Raw genomic sequence first — 13860 nt, 5'->3', positions numbered from 1 at the left:
TTCCCACAGCCCAGTGGCCAGTGGGGAGCCGAGTGCAGGTGCTGACGCCCCCCTTTGCCTACACCATCTGTGGTGGCCTCCAGACGCTGGGAAAGGCAGGAGGTACTTCTCCCCTTGAGCCCTGGCAGGGAGGCAGACCCGCCCACACCTGGATTTAGCCTCTGGGGGCAGGGGCCATGTCCAACTTCTGACCTCCAGGACTGAGATGCTCTGTGTGGTTAAAAGCCACTGAATCTGTGGGACTGTCTCAGCGGTGACAGGAGATGCACACACAACCCGGTTCAGTGGTTCCAAGGCGACCCACACAGGATCCAGGCTGGGGGTTCCTGGAAGCTAGGGGCAGGGAGGGGAGGCGGCGCTGAGAGGTCAACACAGAGACAGGCAGAGGTCATGATGTCTATTTATTCCCCACACGTTACGTTATGCTTGTCACCATGGCTAGCACGCAAGAGTTAGGACACATCTCGCCGGACGTGTGCCAGACGGCGGGTGGCCGGCGGCCGTCTCCCTACTAGTTACCTACACACACGGTGCTGGGTCACCTCGCACATGGCCCGACACCACCAGGGAGCCTCCGACGATCCAGCTGCCAACACTGCTGCCGGAGCGGTGGTGCCAGCCGACCCCTCCTCCCCACGCCGTCCCGCCTCGCCTGGGGCCGCCGGGCATCCACGGTGGCTGCCTGGCAATCTCAGGCCAAGGCGGGTGGCACCAGGACCCCCTGCAGCCCCCCCTCCCAACGGGAGGAGGCGCCGGGCCAGCGGGACCACCTGTGGGTAGAAGGGCAGTGGCTGGGACACATGGCCAGGCCGGGATGGGCTCGGGGGCCAGGCTGAAGGTGGTGAGAGGGCCCCTCACGGTCTTTCGGTCTTGAGTACTCGGAAGAGAGCACTGGGATCAGACCCGCGTCCATCCAAATGCTCGACTGGAAGAAAAGTCCCAGAAATGGGTCCTGCACACCCAGGACGTCCGCTCCGAGCCGCCCCCAGGCCCAGGGCAACAGAACCGGCTCCTGGGAACCTGCAGCGGGAGTTGCTCATGCGAGAACCCGGGTCCAAGGGCCGGGCTGGCTGGCAGGGAGCCCGTCCGAGCAGGGGCGGCTGGGGTGGCCAAGGTCGACACAGAGAGCAGCTTCTCGTGGGCTGCGAGGCCCCTGAAGACAGGCCGAGGGGGCGGGGCTGCGGAAGGGGCTTCGTGCCACGGCTTCCCCGTGGGCGCTTGAGAGCGGCGAAAGGACCCCCCCCCCCAAATTATTCTAGAAAATACTTTAGAGACTGGGTTTTGGGGGGGCTGGGAGTGAGACTGGTGCTGGTCTGTGCTCACAGCTTGCTGGCTCTGTTTCGAGGAGGGTCTGGGGGCCGTGAGAGAGTACAAAAAGGGAGGGAAGGGCTGAGGCAAAAAAATAAAAATAATAAAAATCCGTCTTAACATTAACAGGTCCAATTCCTCTTCCTCTCATGGGCGGTCCAATGGGAAGAGAGACGGAAAAGTGAGAGAAGGCTTCTGGTCGCCAGGAAGGACCTGATGGCGCTGGGGGGCTGGAGAGAGAAACAGCCCAACTGAGCGGGACTGAGAGGGGTGGGGGATCCGGGTGGGAACCCTCGGCAAGGGGCCTGATGACCAGAGACACCCCTGTGTGGCCTCGGCGACGCGGGCCCGGCCCCAGACTCACCGGGCAGTCATTCCCGCGGGTCGTCGCTGCTGGCACTGGGGGTCCGACTCCGGATCTGACTGCGCAGCTGTTCTATCAACTCTGGGTTCTGCTGCTGCATCTGCTGAGCGAACTGCTGGCCCCTGCGGGGAGGGGAGGTGCGCCCGGGCTCAGCCTGGGCCAGGGTGCCCACCCCATGTGCCCCTCGAGGGCAGGGGGACCGCTCCCCAGAGGACGCAGGCCCTACAGAGCAGGTCTCTCTTCCTGGGGGAGTGGGGACACGCCCCGCCTGCCCAGGAGCCCCGCCTGGCAGGTCCACTCACGCCTGGATGAGGCTGGCCAGGTCGTTCTGCGAGGGGTTGGTGCCGGGAGTCCCCAAGGGGTTGTGGCCGCCCGAAATCATGCCGGACATGCTGCAAAGAGAACCCTTGACTCGCAGACGGTTCAGCCCTCCTCCTCTGATCCCCACTTGACCCTTCCCCTCTGCCGGCAAAGGACATCTCCTGGGGCCCGAACCTGCCCTCAGCCCACGCTTCTCTCTGACTGCAGCCTGTCAATTCCATCAGCTTTCCCAGCAACACCCTTTTTTGGCTTAAAGACAGTGACTCTTAACGGGGCAATGCTGTCCCTCAGGGACACCGGGTGATGCCAGTGACAGAGAAGGCCACACAGAGTCTGAGTCCATTGACGGGAAACGTCCAGAACAGGCAAATCCAGAGACAGAGAGTGGGTTCCTGGTGGTCAGGGGCTGGGGATGGTGCCAATGGGACGGGGTTTCTTTTTCAGGTGATGAATGTCTGGAACTAGATGGTGGCCACAGCTACAGGACGTCGTAAATATACTTAATGCCACGGAATCGCAAACCTTAAAATGGTACGTTTTGTGCATCTTGCGCCACGCTAATTTTCACCACAAGACCCAAAGGAGAACAGTGGTCACTTACAGCTGTTGAACTTGGGGATTGTTCATGAGGTTGGATGCCTGAAGAAAAACACAGACTTCTCAGAAAAAGCAAGCTCCCAAACGCAGTTCATCATTGACGAGGTTTCCCCGGACGTGCCGTGGGCCTCCAGCCCAGAACCCAGAGCGCCAGGCCCGCCTCTTCCCCGGGCCCCACCCCATCCCCACACACTGTGACCCTGCCCTTTCCCCACTTCGATCCCATCTGGACTCTCATCTTAAGATTCCAGGAACCTCGTCATCCTTCCCCAACCAGGGACACCTGGGAGTCAGTTCCAGCTCTGCTATGTGGATGAACATCATCCTGGCATCTCTCCTATACTGACACCCCCAGCCACGTCGCGATTATCTCCTCAGGGCCGATTTTAAGACGTGCACATGAGCAGAAGCCAGGGAAGCACCTTCCAGGCTGTGGCTCTTTCCGAAAAGGGCTGGAGAGCGCTACCAGCTGGCCTCGGCCAGTCCACTGCCCTGCATGGCTGGGTGTCCAGGCCACGGTCATGCAAGTGTCAGGCATGGATGGGTGCCGACAGCACAGCACGAAGCTAAGGGGGACCGGGACCGCCGACCCCGACGGACAAGGCCAAAGGAGCGGCCTCTGTCAGGCTGCTCCCCCCCACCAGGAGTCCTCTGGCAGCCTCGTGCCCGCCCCGCCCTGGACGAGTGGCAGCCCAGGCTCCGAGACGTGGGAGCCCAGACGCTTCCCGCTCAGGTGCGGACGTTTCTCTGATGGGGGGGCTCCAGGCTCCTCTCTCCCTGGCGACCTGAGACCCCCACCCTGAGGCCCCTTGAGCCAGCGGTGTGGCCTGAGGACTGGTGAGACCACCCGGGGGCTGACAGGCATGTGCCGGATACGCTGGGTGCCTGTTCCAGGCGATGGCCCTGCGCAGAACACGCGCATCTGGACCAGAAGGTGGTCGGCCCTTCCTCCGCGGGGCCCCTGCGCCCTGCAGTGTCTCGTCTGCACCTCAGGGAGTAGGTACAGCGACGCTGCTGTCACCGTGGCCACACCGCAAGGGGGCCCGGACTGGGGGGGAAGGGGCGTGGAGATTCCCCAGGTTATTCAGCTGGGAGAGGCGGGTTCCACACCCCACGGCGCCCAGTGTCCATGGTGTCTGCAGTGGGGCGGCCCTGGCCCGGGGCCCGTGGTGACACGGCAGGCGGGGGCCGTTACCATGCTCATGAAACTTGGGTTGTTCAACAGACCCGCGATGTCAAAACTGCCAACACCTCCCGTCTGTGGGGTGAGAAAAGCCCTGGTCAGTGGAGCCTCGACACAGAACCTCGACAGCCGGCCCCCCGGGAACTGAGGGGTAAGGTCCCACCTGGGGCCTGTTGGAATCCTGGGCGTCCCAGCAACCCGGGCGGCCAGGCCCTGCGGCCGGGGGTGCTTCGTGAAAGACGCGCACCACGGTGTGGGTCCCCCGGAAGAGCACGGTATATTAACCGTGTCTTTCACTTTGTGATGCTGACTGTGGAGGGACGGCCCCTCCCAGGGGTGGCCAATCCCTAGAAACTGGTAAACAAATGGCCCACGAGTGCACCTTTCACGCGCAAACCAGCCTCTACGGGGCTCGGGGCCACTGTCCCCCTGCCTTGGTCACCCCGGGCAGCCCCCCTGCCCTGGGGCCATTCAAACTAGCCGATCCCGCGCCTGCTCACCCAGCCTGCCAGCTCCTTCCCAAGGCCCACACGGCCCCCAGCCCTCTGCCTCCTGACGAGCTGGGGCTTCCCCATGTGACCCACGCCCTCCCGTTTCCGGGGGCTCTGCGAGGATAAGCCTCTTCCCTCACGACAGGACCCCGTTAAACAGATGCCGGGCCCCCGGCACCAGAGACGTTCCTCCCACACGGGTCAGGCCCAGCCCTCGACCCCGAGCCGCCCTGCCCCCGCGGCCAGTCCCCAGAGGACTCACGGGACTGGGTGCCTCTCTCAGCCTCAGCTCCGCCACCTTGAGGTTGGACTTGTAGGTCTCGTTGTCGGGGTCCAGCTCCAAGGCCTTCCTGTAGTAGGCCACGGCCTCCGTGTGCTTGTTCAGGCTGGACAGAGCCAGGCTGCAGGAGGGATAGTGCGCGTGGAGGGCCTGGGAGGCTGTCCGCCTGCCCGCCCAGGCCCAGCAGCCCCGAACTGCTGGGGTCGCCAGGGCTGGGAGGCGGGGCAGGCGTGGTCAGAGCTCCTCCCTCCTCCCAGGCAAGCTGAATCACAGGTGTGTCCTTGCACTGCACTGGAGTTTATGCTAACGAGGAGGCCTGTTTATGCTAACGAGGTGGGCTTCCAGGAAGCCTCCGGATGTGCTGCTGGCCACAAAGACCAAACTCACCCCCAACTCCCGGGGAGGGAGGCTTAGAGACGGGCTATAAAACCCACCCCCACTGGTGACCGCCCCGCGTGCTGGGTGGGAGGCGCGCCCCGAACCGCGCAGGACAGAAGCTCTGCCTCGGGACCCTCCCCGACCTGGCCCTTGGCGGCCCTCCGCCTGCTGCTCGTCTGCATCCCTTACGATAAGCCAGAGAAGGTTAAGTGAAACGTTTTCCTGAGTCCTGTGAGCCTTCGAGGGAATCGCTGAACCCAAGGAGAGGGTCGTGGGAACCCGGACTTACAGCTGGTCGATCAGAAGCTCAGCTGACGGCCTGGACTCAGGATTGGTGCATGAGGTGGGGCAGCCCAGTGGGCTGGGGCCTTAACGTGCGGGGCCGCGCTGACCCCAGGCAGACAGCATGTACGGGGCGGGCGGCACTCACCCCATCCTGCCGTAGGCCTTGCTGTAGGACGGGTCTATGCAGATGGCCCGCTCGCAGTCCTGAACCGCCCCCGCATAGTTCCCCAGTTTGCTGTGGGCCGCAGCTCTGGGAGAAGGCAAACCAGGGCAGTCGGGGAGCTGATTGCAGCTTCCCCGTCTGTCAGGTGGGGCAGAGGCAGGGTTGCCAAGGATGGGAGGCCCGGTGGGGCTGGACGCCGGGGCTGGCGCCAGAGGATACAGCAATCTGGGTGCCGCCCCATTCACCAGGGAAACCAAGGCTGTGGGGGCAGACGAGTGCGGCCACTAGCACCACTGACACTGGGCCGCACCTGGCTGGCCACCAGGCATGGGCTCGTTATTTGGGACAGCGGCTGAGCCATCGCTAACCCACAGATCGACCGCCCCTCCCATTCCCCTGGGGACCCCGCTCAGCCTGCCCAGGACCCCACCGGTCCCTGCCGTACCTGTTACAGAAGTAGACGGCGTTGGCAGGGTTCAGCTCGATGGCTTTCCCATAGAAGTGCACGGCAGCCTCAAAGTTTTCTACTTTCATCTGTTCGTTCCCTGAAGAGAAAGGGAAGGAAACGTACCCTCGGCTGTTCCCCTCGGACCCCGAAGTTCTGAGACGGCGTTCTCGGCTCGCCCGGCTTCCACGTGACAGTTCGAGGCTTTGGGGGCCCAGGATGCAACGCTTAGGCACAGGCTAGGGTGGTGGCACGAGGCGGAGGGCGGGTCTGCGTCCAGCGCAGGGCCTGGCCGGAGCCAGCCCTTGGTGCAGCAGCTGTCACTGTCCTGGTTGTGGTATTTGGGAACCTGAGCCTCAGATACCATCACTTTTGCTCGTTCCTTCAGAAACATTGCAGTTTTAATGAGATGGAATTCACATACCGTGAGACTCACCCTTTAAAAGTGTATATAACTCAGCGGCTTTTAGTATATTCCAAGTGGTCCAACCATTAACACTAATTCCAGAACATTCCATTAGCCAAAATAAGCCCCGTCCCCATTAGCTGTCACCCGCCCCCCCCCCCCCAGCCCCTGACAACCACACATCCACTCTCTGTCTGGCTCTGCCTGTTCTGGACGTGTCCCATCAACGGAATCAGACACTGTGTGTCCTTCTGTGTCTGGCTTCTCTCCTTGAGAATCCTGTTCTCAGGGTCCATCCACGCTGGAGCGAGTGTCGGGGCTTCTCTCCTTTGCGTGGCTGAGTGACGTCCCCGTGTGTGGAGGGACATGTGTGTGTGTCAGCTCGTCAGCCGATGGGCACGTGGGCGGCTTCCACTCCTCGGCTGTCGTGCACCATGCCGCTATGAACACGCGTGCACAAGCATCTTTGTGGATGTGCATTTGCACCCCTCCTGGGCACACCCTGGGGTGGAACTGCTGGGTCACACGGTCACTCTATCTAACCATTTGGGAAGCTGTCGGACCGCCCTCCGCAGCGGCCTCACCCTTTAATTTCTCCTGGTCAAGGGTCTGACTTCTCTGCATCTTTGCATCAGTGTAAAAGCCCTCGGCCCCATCTCCAAAGGCTGGTTTGCCATCCGCTCCACAGCCCAGGACCAGCCGGCCTCTGCCCGTAGCACCCGGAGGCCAGCTGTGCGGGGCGTTCCTTACCTTCGGTTTTGAGGCGTTCTGCCTCGGCCGAGTCCTCCTCCGAAGGTGGGGTTCGCTGGGGGCTCCTCAGATCAGGTGGTATCTCCTGGCCCCAAAGCCACGATGAGCTCTTTGAGGGGCAGCAGGAAACCGCTGACCTCCTCCCCCAAGCCCAGCACCCTCTCCCCTCCCCCAACCAGCCAGGGGACGCCCGAGGACAGCTGAGCTCTGGGGGGTAACTCAGGCCCTCGAACTGAGACAGAACCACAGCCCCGCAGTGCCCGAGGCTCACCCTGCCCGCCGCAGCTGCTTCAAATATTTCGGGAAGAGTCTGGGGGAGCGCGAGGTCGCTATCCTCCACCGTCACCCCGAAAGCGGTCTCCAGGCATTGGATGGCAACTGTCAGGGGGACAAAGGTGTGCTCTACTGAACCCAACCCCAAGCTGACGATTCTGGGGGGCAGCGCTCACGCTTCCTTTCTTGGACGTGCTCGCTAAGGCCTCGGATGCACCAGGCGCTGCGTGCGCCCTGCGGGGCCCTATGGGTGCCAGCTGTGATTCCTCGGGCAGCGCAGGATGGACCTGCCCCTCGAGCCCCGAGGCCGGGAGGAGTGGGGGAGCCGCCGTCCCTGCCCCACGGGGCTCAGGTGGTGACGCCAGGCCTCTCTGTGGGGTCACATTGCTGGGGCTGCCCAGGTGGGAGGCCTCGGGGGTTCGGTGCGGCCCGGTGGGCGTGGAACAGCTACCTCCTGCCAGGCAGGCTAGCAGCCGGGTCTGGGCTGGGCTCCCCACCCCTGGCCTCTCTCACTCCTTTGACCGGTAGGGACACATGCGCAACGGGGGACATGGAAAACCTTCGGGAACTGCATCCCTCCAGAAGAGAACAGCTGCGGGAGGCCCAGCCTAAAGTGAGGGAGGCGGGGGGCAGCCCTGCACCCACCTGGGGCTCAGCGTCCCTACCTGTGAAACGAGGACAGGGACCAGCCTATCGCTCCCACCCCGCGGAGCTTCTAGGCGCTGATGCAGGTGGGGGGTCAGGCAGGAGACTCGAGGCCCTGGGAGGTGCGCGTGGCCCGCAGCACGTACCTTCCAAGCTCTCCTGGGCGTCAGAGGAGAGCTCCCCGTGCCGGAGCTGGTCATGCAGGAACCGGATGATGGCGTAGGCCAGACGCTTCTTGTTATCCATCTTGAGATGGGAGCAGACAAGGTCTGGGGTTTCAGGATCTGCAGACAGCGGTCCACAGTGTGAGGACAGGACGGGCGGCGGGCACAGCCGAGCCTTTGCCCCTCTGCCCTCACGCACCCGCCCTGCCCGGCAGGAGCCACTTTAACTCACTGGCTAATTGTGTCTGCCTGACAACGGTGAGGCAGACATGTGAATTCTCCACATTTCACAGAGGAGACGCTGAGGCTGTAGGTCCAGAGCCCCTTGCCGTCCTGCCTGACTCTAACCCCAGGGTGATGTGGCCCTGGGCACAGTGGTCATCCCTCCTCACCAGCTGGACGGGGGGCGTGGGGCTCCCCAGGGACACAGAGGGCAGGCTGCAGCCCCACCTGCTGCTACTCCACGCTCTGGACAAGAAAACGGTCCAACAGTTTCCGGGCCCCGAACACCCGGGGGACACGCACTGCCCACGAGGGTCAGACAGAACCCCTGGGTGGGCCTGAGCAGACCAAAGGCCCAGAGGGCACTGACACCCCCTCCCAGGCCGCTTCAGGGCCTCCTCTGGGTTCCTCTGCAACCTGCCGTATTCCTAGGCCAGGTGTGACTCTCCCAAGGGGACACTGGTGAGAGCTGTGGTCGTCACAACTTGGCGGATGGCCCCCTACAGTGCTGAGGCGAGAAGCCTGGAGAACGAGCGTGGGAAGGGCCTGTTCCCCGTGGGCCGTGACACGCCAGGCACTTCACACACAGCCTCGCCCCCTGCACAGGCCCATCCCCCACGCTTGCCCGAGGCCATGCAGGGCTCACCCGGGAGGGTGGGATCCATGGTGTGAAGCATCTTGGCCCCCCAAACATGCCCCCGCAGGGTGAACAGCCTGTGTGGCTTGGAAATCGAGAGGCGGCCTCCTGGCTGAGTTATCATTAACCCACCACTGGCCAGCGGCGGCTAAATCAAACCGGACAGAGCAAGTCACAACCCCCAGGCTTCGCACACTGGCCGACAGCAGGCCGGGCGCTGCCGGCCCAGAGCCGCCGGGCGAGTGCAGTCAAGACACGCGATGCTGGCCGCGCTCAGAGCCGTTTCCGGTTCACAGAAAACTACATCCATCTACAACTTAAAAAAAGGGAGAGAAGCCAGACACAGAAGGCCACACAGTGTGTGATCCCACTGATGGGAAACGTCCAGAAGAGGCCAATCCACAGACACAGAGAGCGGGTTCATGGTTGCCAGGGGCTGGGAGGGGGTGGGGCTTCTTTTGGGGTCACGGAATGTTCTGAAATTAGTGGTGATGGTTGCACAGCACCGTGAATATACTAAAATCTAGTAAGTTTTACGGTATGTGAATTATATCTCAAATTTTAGAAAGGGAAGGACTTAAAGCAGCTATATTGTACAGCTGGACAGGGCACTCTGGCCACCCCCGGAAAGCTCTACGGGGATGGTAATGGGCTTTCTCCTCCCCCATTTCTGGATACAATGAGACTTTACCAAGCAAGCGCCTTTGGCCCAAGAGCGTCCCAGGAACTGGGAGGTCTGGAATCAGGACGCTAGAGCCCAGAGGACAGACGGCCAGCCCCAGATGCACAGGCTCTCAGGGGCAACACAGAGGGGCCCAGGGAGACCAGCCAGCACAACCCGCTCGTTCTGAAGACAGTGAAACCCCCAAAGGTGAGTCATCTTCCCCAGCCGAAGCAGTGAGCCACTGCCCAAAACGTCAACAAGGTTCTGGTTTTACAGACATTTGACAAACAGAGGCATCATTCACCACAGCCGAAAGGCAGACAGAACCCAATGTCCATGCATGGATGGATCAACAGATGTGATCCATCCACACAGCGGAATACGATTCAGCCTTAAAAAGGAAGGAAGTTCTGACACCTGCTACAACCTGGATGAGCCTTAAGGACGCGATTGCTCAGTGAGAGAAACTAGACACAGGGCAAACGCTGTCTGATTCAATTCACATGAGGCCCCCAGAGGAGTCAGATCCACAGAGGCAGGAGCTAGACGGTGGCGGCCAGGGGCTGGGGGACTCTGTTTCGCGGGGACAGAGTCTCAGTTTGGGAGGATGAGAAAGTTCTGGAGATGATGGTGGGGACGGCTGCACGGCAACGTGAAGGTGCCTGATGCCACTGAGCCGTGCGCTTAAAGATGGTTCAGATGGTGAACTTCACGGTGTATCTATTTTACTGTAACTAGGAGAAAATCTGTTTTCAAAGCCCAAAGTGGTCCTCTTAGGATGGGAACCTCCGAGACCGCAGGACCCTGATCCTTCTGTACGTTCTGTTCTAATCAGGGGCCAAGGGCCACACCTGGCAGCCGCCTGTTTGGCTGAGGATGTCTCTTGCATCCCTACGTTGTAGAAGTGTCTGCAGAGCACGCTTGGTTTTCCTCAAGGGCCCCAAAGCCCACAGAATTTACCGCCTGGGCCTTCATGTTTGCCAACCCCCCCCAGCCGACTTCTCGATCACCGAACAGGATGGAGGGGTGCCAGGGTCTCCCAGAGGGGGTCACAGGTTGACAGGTCACATGGGAAGGTCACAGGCTGGGCAGCTGGGGCTCCCCCGATGTGTTCCAGGCAGCACTTAGGGGCACGACCCCCCTGCCAGACCCATGGGAGCTGGTACTGGGTGACTGGGCTTCACACTGGGCTCGAGGGTCTGTGCGTGGGGGGATCTGTTTTCCTCACAGGGAACTAATGTAGGCCCTGTGGTGACAAGCGTTTGCTTAAGAGTAGGATAAAGAGGCAACCTGATCTTTACGTGACTGAGCTGTGAAGACGGAGGGGGTGACTCTGAGGGGACCGTCAGGGTGCAGAGAACTGAGACACAAAGTCACACCCGTTCCTGGCACAGCTTCAGTTCTTCCAAGGGCCCCGGCCCTTTGTACCTCAGGGCCTTTGTACATGCTGCTACCAGCCCTCCCACCCCGACTAAATGGCTCATTTGAGGCAACCGCTACCCGGTTTCCTGGTTCCCGGCTTCTCCTGGTCTACTGACATGACCTCCTCCCGAGGGCCGGCCCCCCAAGTTGACACAGTGAGCACCGAGACCAGGGCTCCCGGAGGCGCCCTGGGGGTAACAGCGGGCTCTGCAGTCTTAGCACCTGAGGTCCAGCCGTCTCCACCCGAGGCCAGCTCCACGTCGCCTCCCCACCCCTGAGCCGGGATGCTCGTGTCACGGCTGAAGGAGCCCCCGCGATGCCCTCTCTTTCCTCTTCTATGAAACAGGGTAGCAGAGGCTGTGGTGAGACTCCAGCGCCCCACGCGGAGCTTCTCCCCCGGGCTCTATCCGCGTGGTGCGGGGGAACGCGGGGGAGGTCACTCCTTTTGTGGAGAGTGTGCACTGTAGGGTATTTAACAGCATCCCAGGCATCCGTCCAACAGTGTCCCCCGGGGGCAGAATCACTCGGGGCGAGACCCCCGGAGGTTACGTTCCATGACTGTCTGACCTTTGAGGTCCCGGGATGCTACACACATTTAAATCCACACCTGAGGGGGAGGGAGGGGAGGTGACTCACACACGCTGGGGGTCACCCTGGTTTACACTGTCTGATCATCAGGGGTTTATTCTGGTGTCCAGTGTGAACAGGGATCAAACTCGATTTTTTCCCAAATAATGAATGCAGGACCCCTCCCCCTTAGCACAACTGACATGGAAGCTGGGTCACTCTCTGTGGGGGCTGTCCTGGGCACCATGGGGTGTGGAGCAGCCCCCCTCCCCCACAGGGGTAACAATCACAAAAGTCTCCAGACGTCACCAAACCACCACCAGCTGAAAATCACTGATAAACACTCAATGGGAAAAATAAAAGTCAGCACGGGTCAGAGTTTCTGGCCAAATGACTTGGCTGCAAACTTTCAGCAAATCCTGTGTTTGCAGAGTATTTGGGGTTTCCGGACTGCAGAAAAGCGGATGTGGGTCCACAGCGGGGACCCAGCACATGTCCGAGACAGGCGCGCCGTGAGGACTGCCGCTCTCCTGCCTCTTGGGCGCAGAACAGCTGTCGGCCCTTCCTCACCTTCCCGCTCCCTGCAAAGCCGGCCCAGGAACGCCAGGACGCTCTTTTCCTTGACTGCCCCTGGGCACTGGGGTCTCGGGAACAATCCCGACTTGTTGGGCTTTGGCTGCCGGACAGAATTCTTGGGGCAGGCCGCTCTCTCTGCGAACAGCGAGGGCTTTGTCAGGCTCCAAAGGCACCCGGGGCGCTGGCTGCGGGTGCGGGGTTCAGGAGCGAGCCTGGCCGGGGGACGGACGCTGGCCCCGGGGTGCAGCTGCAGCGGGGGTCCCGGTGCCAGTTCCTCCCTGTGCGTTCAGAACCCCCGCCGGCTCTCCGTTCACCTTTCCATTTTATCATTAAAAACACCCCAGCCTCGGGACTTCCCTGGCGGTCCAGTGGTTAGGACTCCGCGCTTCCAGTGCAAGGGGCATGGGTTTGATCCGCGGTCCGAGAACTAAGATCTCACATGCTGTGCAGCTTGGCCAAAAAACCCCCAAACACCCCAGCCTCTACTCCTTTTATTTCCCCGCTCAAAACTGATCATTTGAAGAGGCAAAAGGGTACACTCAGGAAAATGAGTGACCCAGCCCCGGACCCCAGGAAGGAGAAGCACCCTCTTTCTGAGACTGCCCACCCCTTCTGGGGGTGCCCTGCCCCGCTTCCACCCCGAATCCAGCTCTTCTCACCAACACCAGTGTGTGCAAGCTGGTCCTCTGCTCCTCCCTCCCCTCCCAGGGCACCTAGGGTTGCCAGGAAAGGGCGGTCCCAAGAGCTGGAACTCAGGCTCCAGCCTGAGCCCCACATCGCAGCCCTGTTTTCCTCTGAGGGGCTGCCAGGATGTCCTGCACTCTAAAAACCCTCCACAGCCCCCCGAAACCTCCTGAGCAGGCACATGTGGCCCCTCACCAAAGCCCCTGTGCTCTGCTCAAACGCAATGCTCACCTTCCCTCCTGCCATCTGGGAACCACTCACTCCCCCTTAACACCAAGCCAGAAGGTCACCTCCTCAGACAGAGCTGGACACCCTCTTCTTCCAGCAAAGCCCAGTACTTGTCCTGCCTCTGGTCCAGCATCTCCTACAAGGCCTTCCGACTCTTCCCTGGCCTGCCCACTCTGCACCCGACTGTGAGCCACTGGACAGATCACCTTCCCCCAGGGACCCCAGCACTCAGGGGCGTTTGGTCCACATGGACTCAGAGAAACCTTGGATCCTTGTCATGGTCAGAGACACGTGACCAGGTTCCTTTGGGAGGTCGTTTCTCTTGGGTCTCGGTTTCCTCATCAGCAGAGGGGATGACAAGCCTACCTACCAACCGTCCTCTTTACTCTTTCACCCTCACTGTGCATGGGCCGTCAAGGCCAGCATTGGGTCTTGCCCCCCCAAAAAAAAGAGGAACAAGTAAGACTATAGCTCTCAATCCGGGGCAGAGCTTAACCCCATTTAGAACCACTCACCCTTTCAGGAAGACTGAATTATAAACCCCTGAATGAAATCCTTGGAGTGCCCAGGACTTTCCAGGCCCTGAGCTGAGTACACATAATGGCCTATTTCAGGGGTCAGCAAACATTTTCTGAAAAGGAGGGTCAGAATGAGGACGTTCAGCTTCCCAGGCCATGGATAACATGTATGCAATCAAGTGGGCTGTGATCCCACAAAACCTCATTCACAAACACAGGCTGCAGGGGGATTTGGCCCCCTGGTTACAGTTTGTTTAATCTAACTCCCATTGTACAGAACAAAAAACTG

The 13860-nt window shown here is 61.0% G+C and overlaps 1 protein-coding gene across 2 annotated transcripts; it reads right to left on the bottom strand.

The window, feature by feature from the left end:
• Window positions 1–403: 403 nt before the first annotated feature.
• Window positions 404–8161, bottom strand: SGTA (small glutamine rich tetratricopeptide repeat co-chaperone alpha). Of its 2 annotated transcripts, none has more exons than XM_082835076.1 (11): window positions 8036–8161; window positions 7243–7349; window positions 6972–7080; window positions 5816–5915; window positions 5353–5457; window positions 4527–4665; window positions 3786–3848; window positions 2595–2632; window positions 1975–2064; window positions 1673–1794; window positions 404–1538 (listed from the first exon to the last, which is right to left on the bottom strand). In XM_082835076.1, the coding sequence occupies exons 1-10, from the start codon at window positions 8133–8135 to the stop codon at window positions 1680–1682; spliced, it is 966 nt and encodes a 321-aa protein (XP_082691202.1). In that variant the 5' UTR covers window positions 8136–8161; the 3' UTR covers window positions 404–1538; window positions 1673–1679. The 2 variants fall into 2 exon arrangements, with proteins under 2 accessions (XP_082691202.1, XP_082691203.1); XM_082835077.1 differs by having other exon boundaries at window positions 6972–7056.
• Between the last annotated feature and the right edge of the window lie 5699 nt (window positions 8162–13860).

The sequence above is a fragment of the Leucopleurus acutus genome, assembly GCF_964270905.1.
Source record: "Leucopleurus acutus genome assembly, chromosome: 3".
NCBI lineage: Eukaryota > Metazoa > Chordata > Mammalia > Artiodactyla > Delphinidae > Leucopleurus > Leucopleurus acutus.
This window is presented reverse-complemented; position numbering and strand designations above follow the sequence as displayed.

What these genes read in the sequence shown, in the direction of transcription:
- SGTA (XM_082835076.1), bottom strand. Translation starts at nt 8,135, where the DNA reads ATGGATAACAAGAAGCGTCTGGCCTACGCCATCATCCGGTTCCTGCAT. An exon ending in TGAGAGAGGCACCCAGTCCC is followed by an intron (nt 3,849 to 4,526) that starts GTGAGTCCTCTG and finishes CTCACCCCACAG; the next exon opens with ACGGGAGGTGTTGGCAGTTT. An exon ending in CTGGCCAGCCTCATCCAGGC is followed by an intron (nt 1,795 to 1,974) that starts GTGAGTGGACCT and finishes CCCTCCCCGCAG; the next exon opens with GGGCCAGCAGTTCGCTCAGC.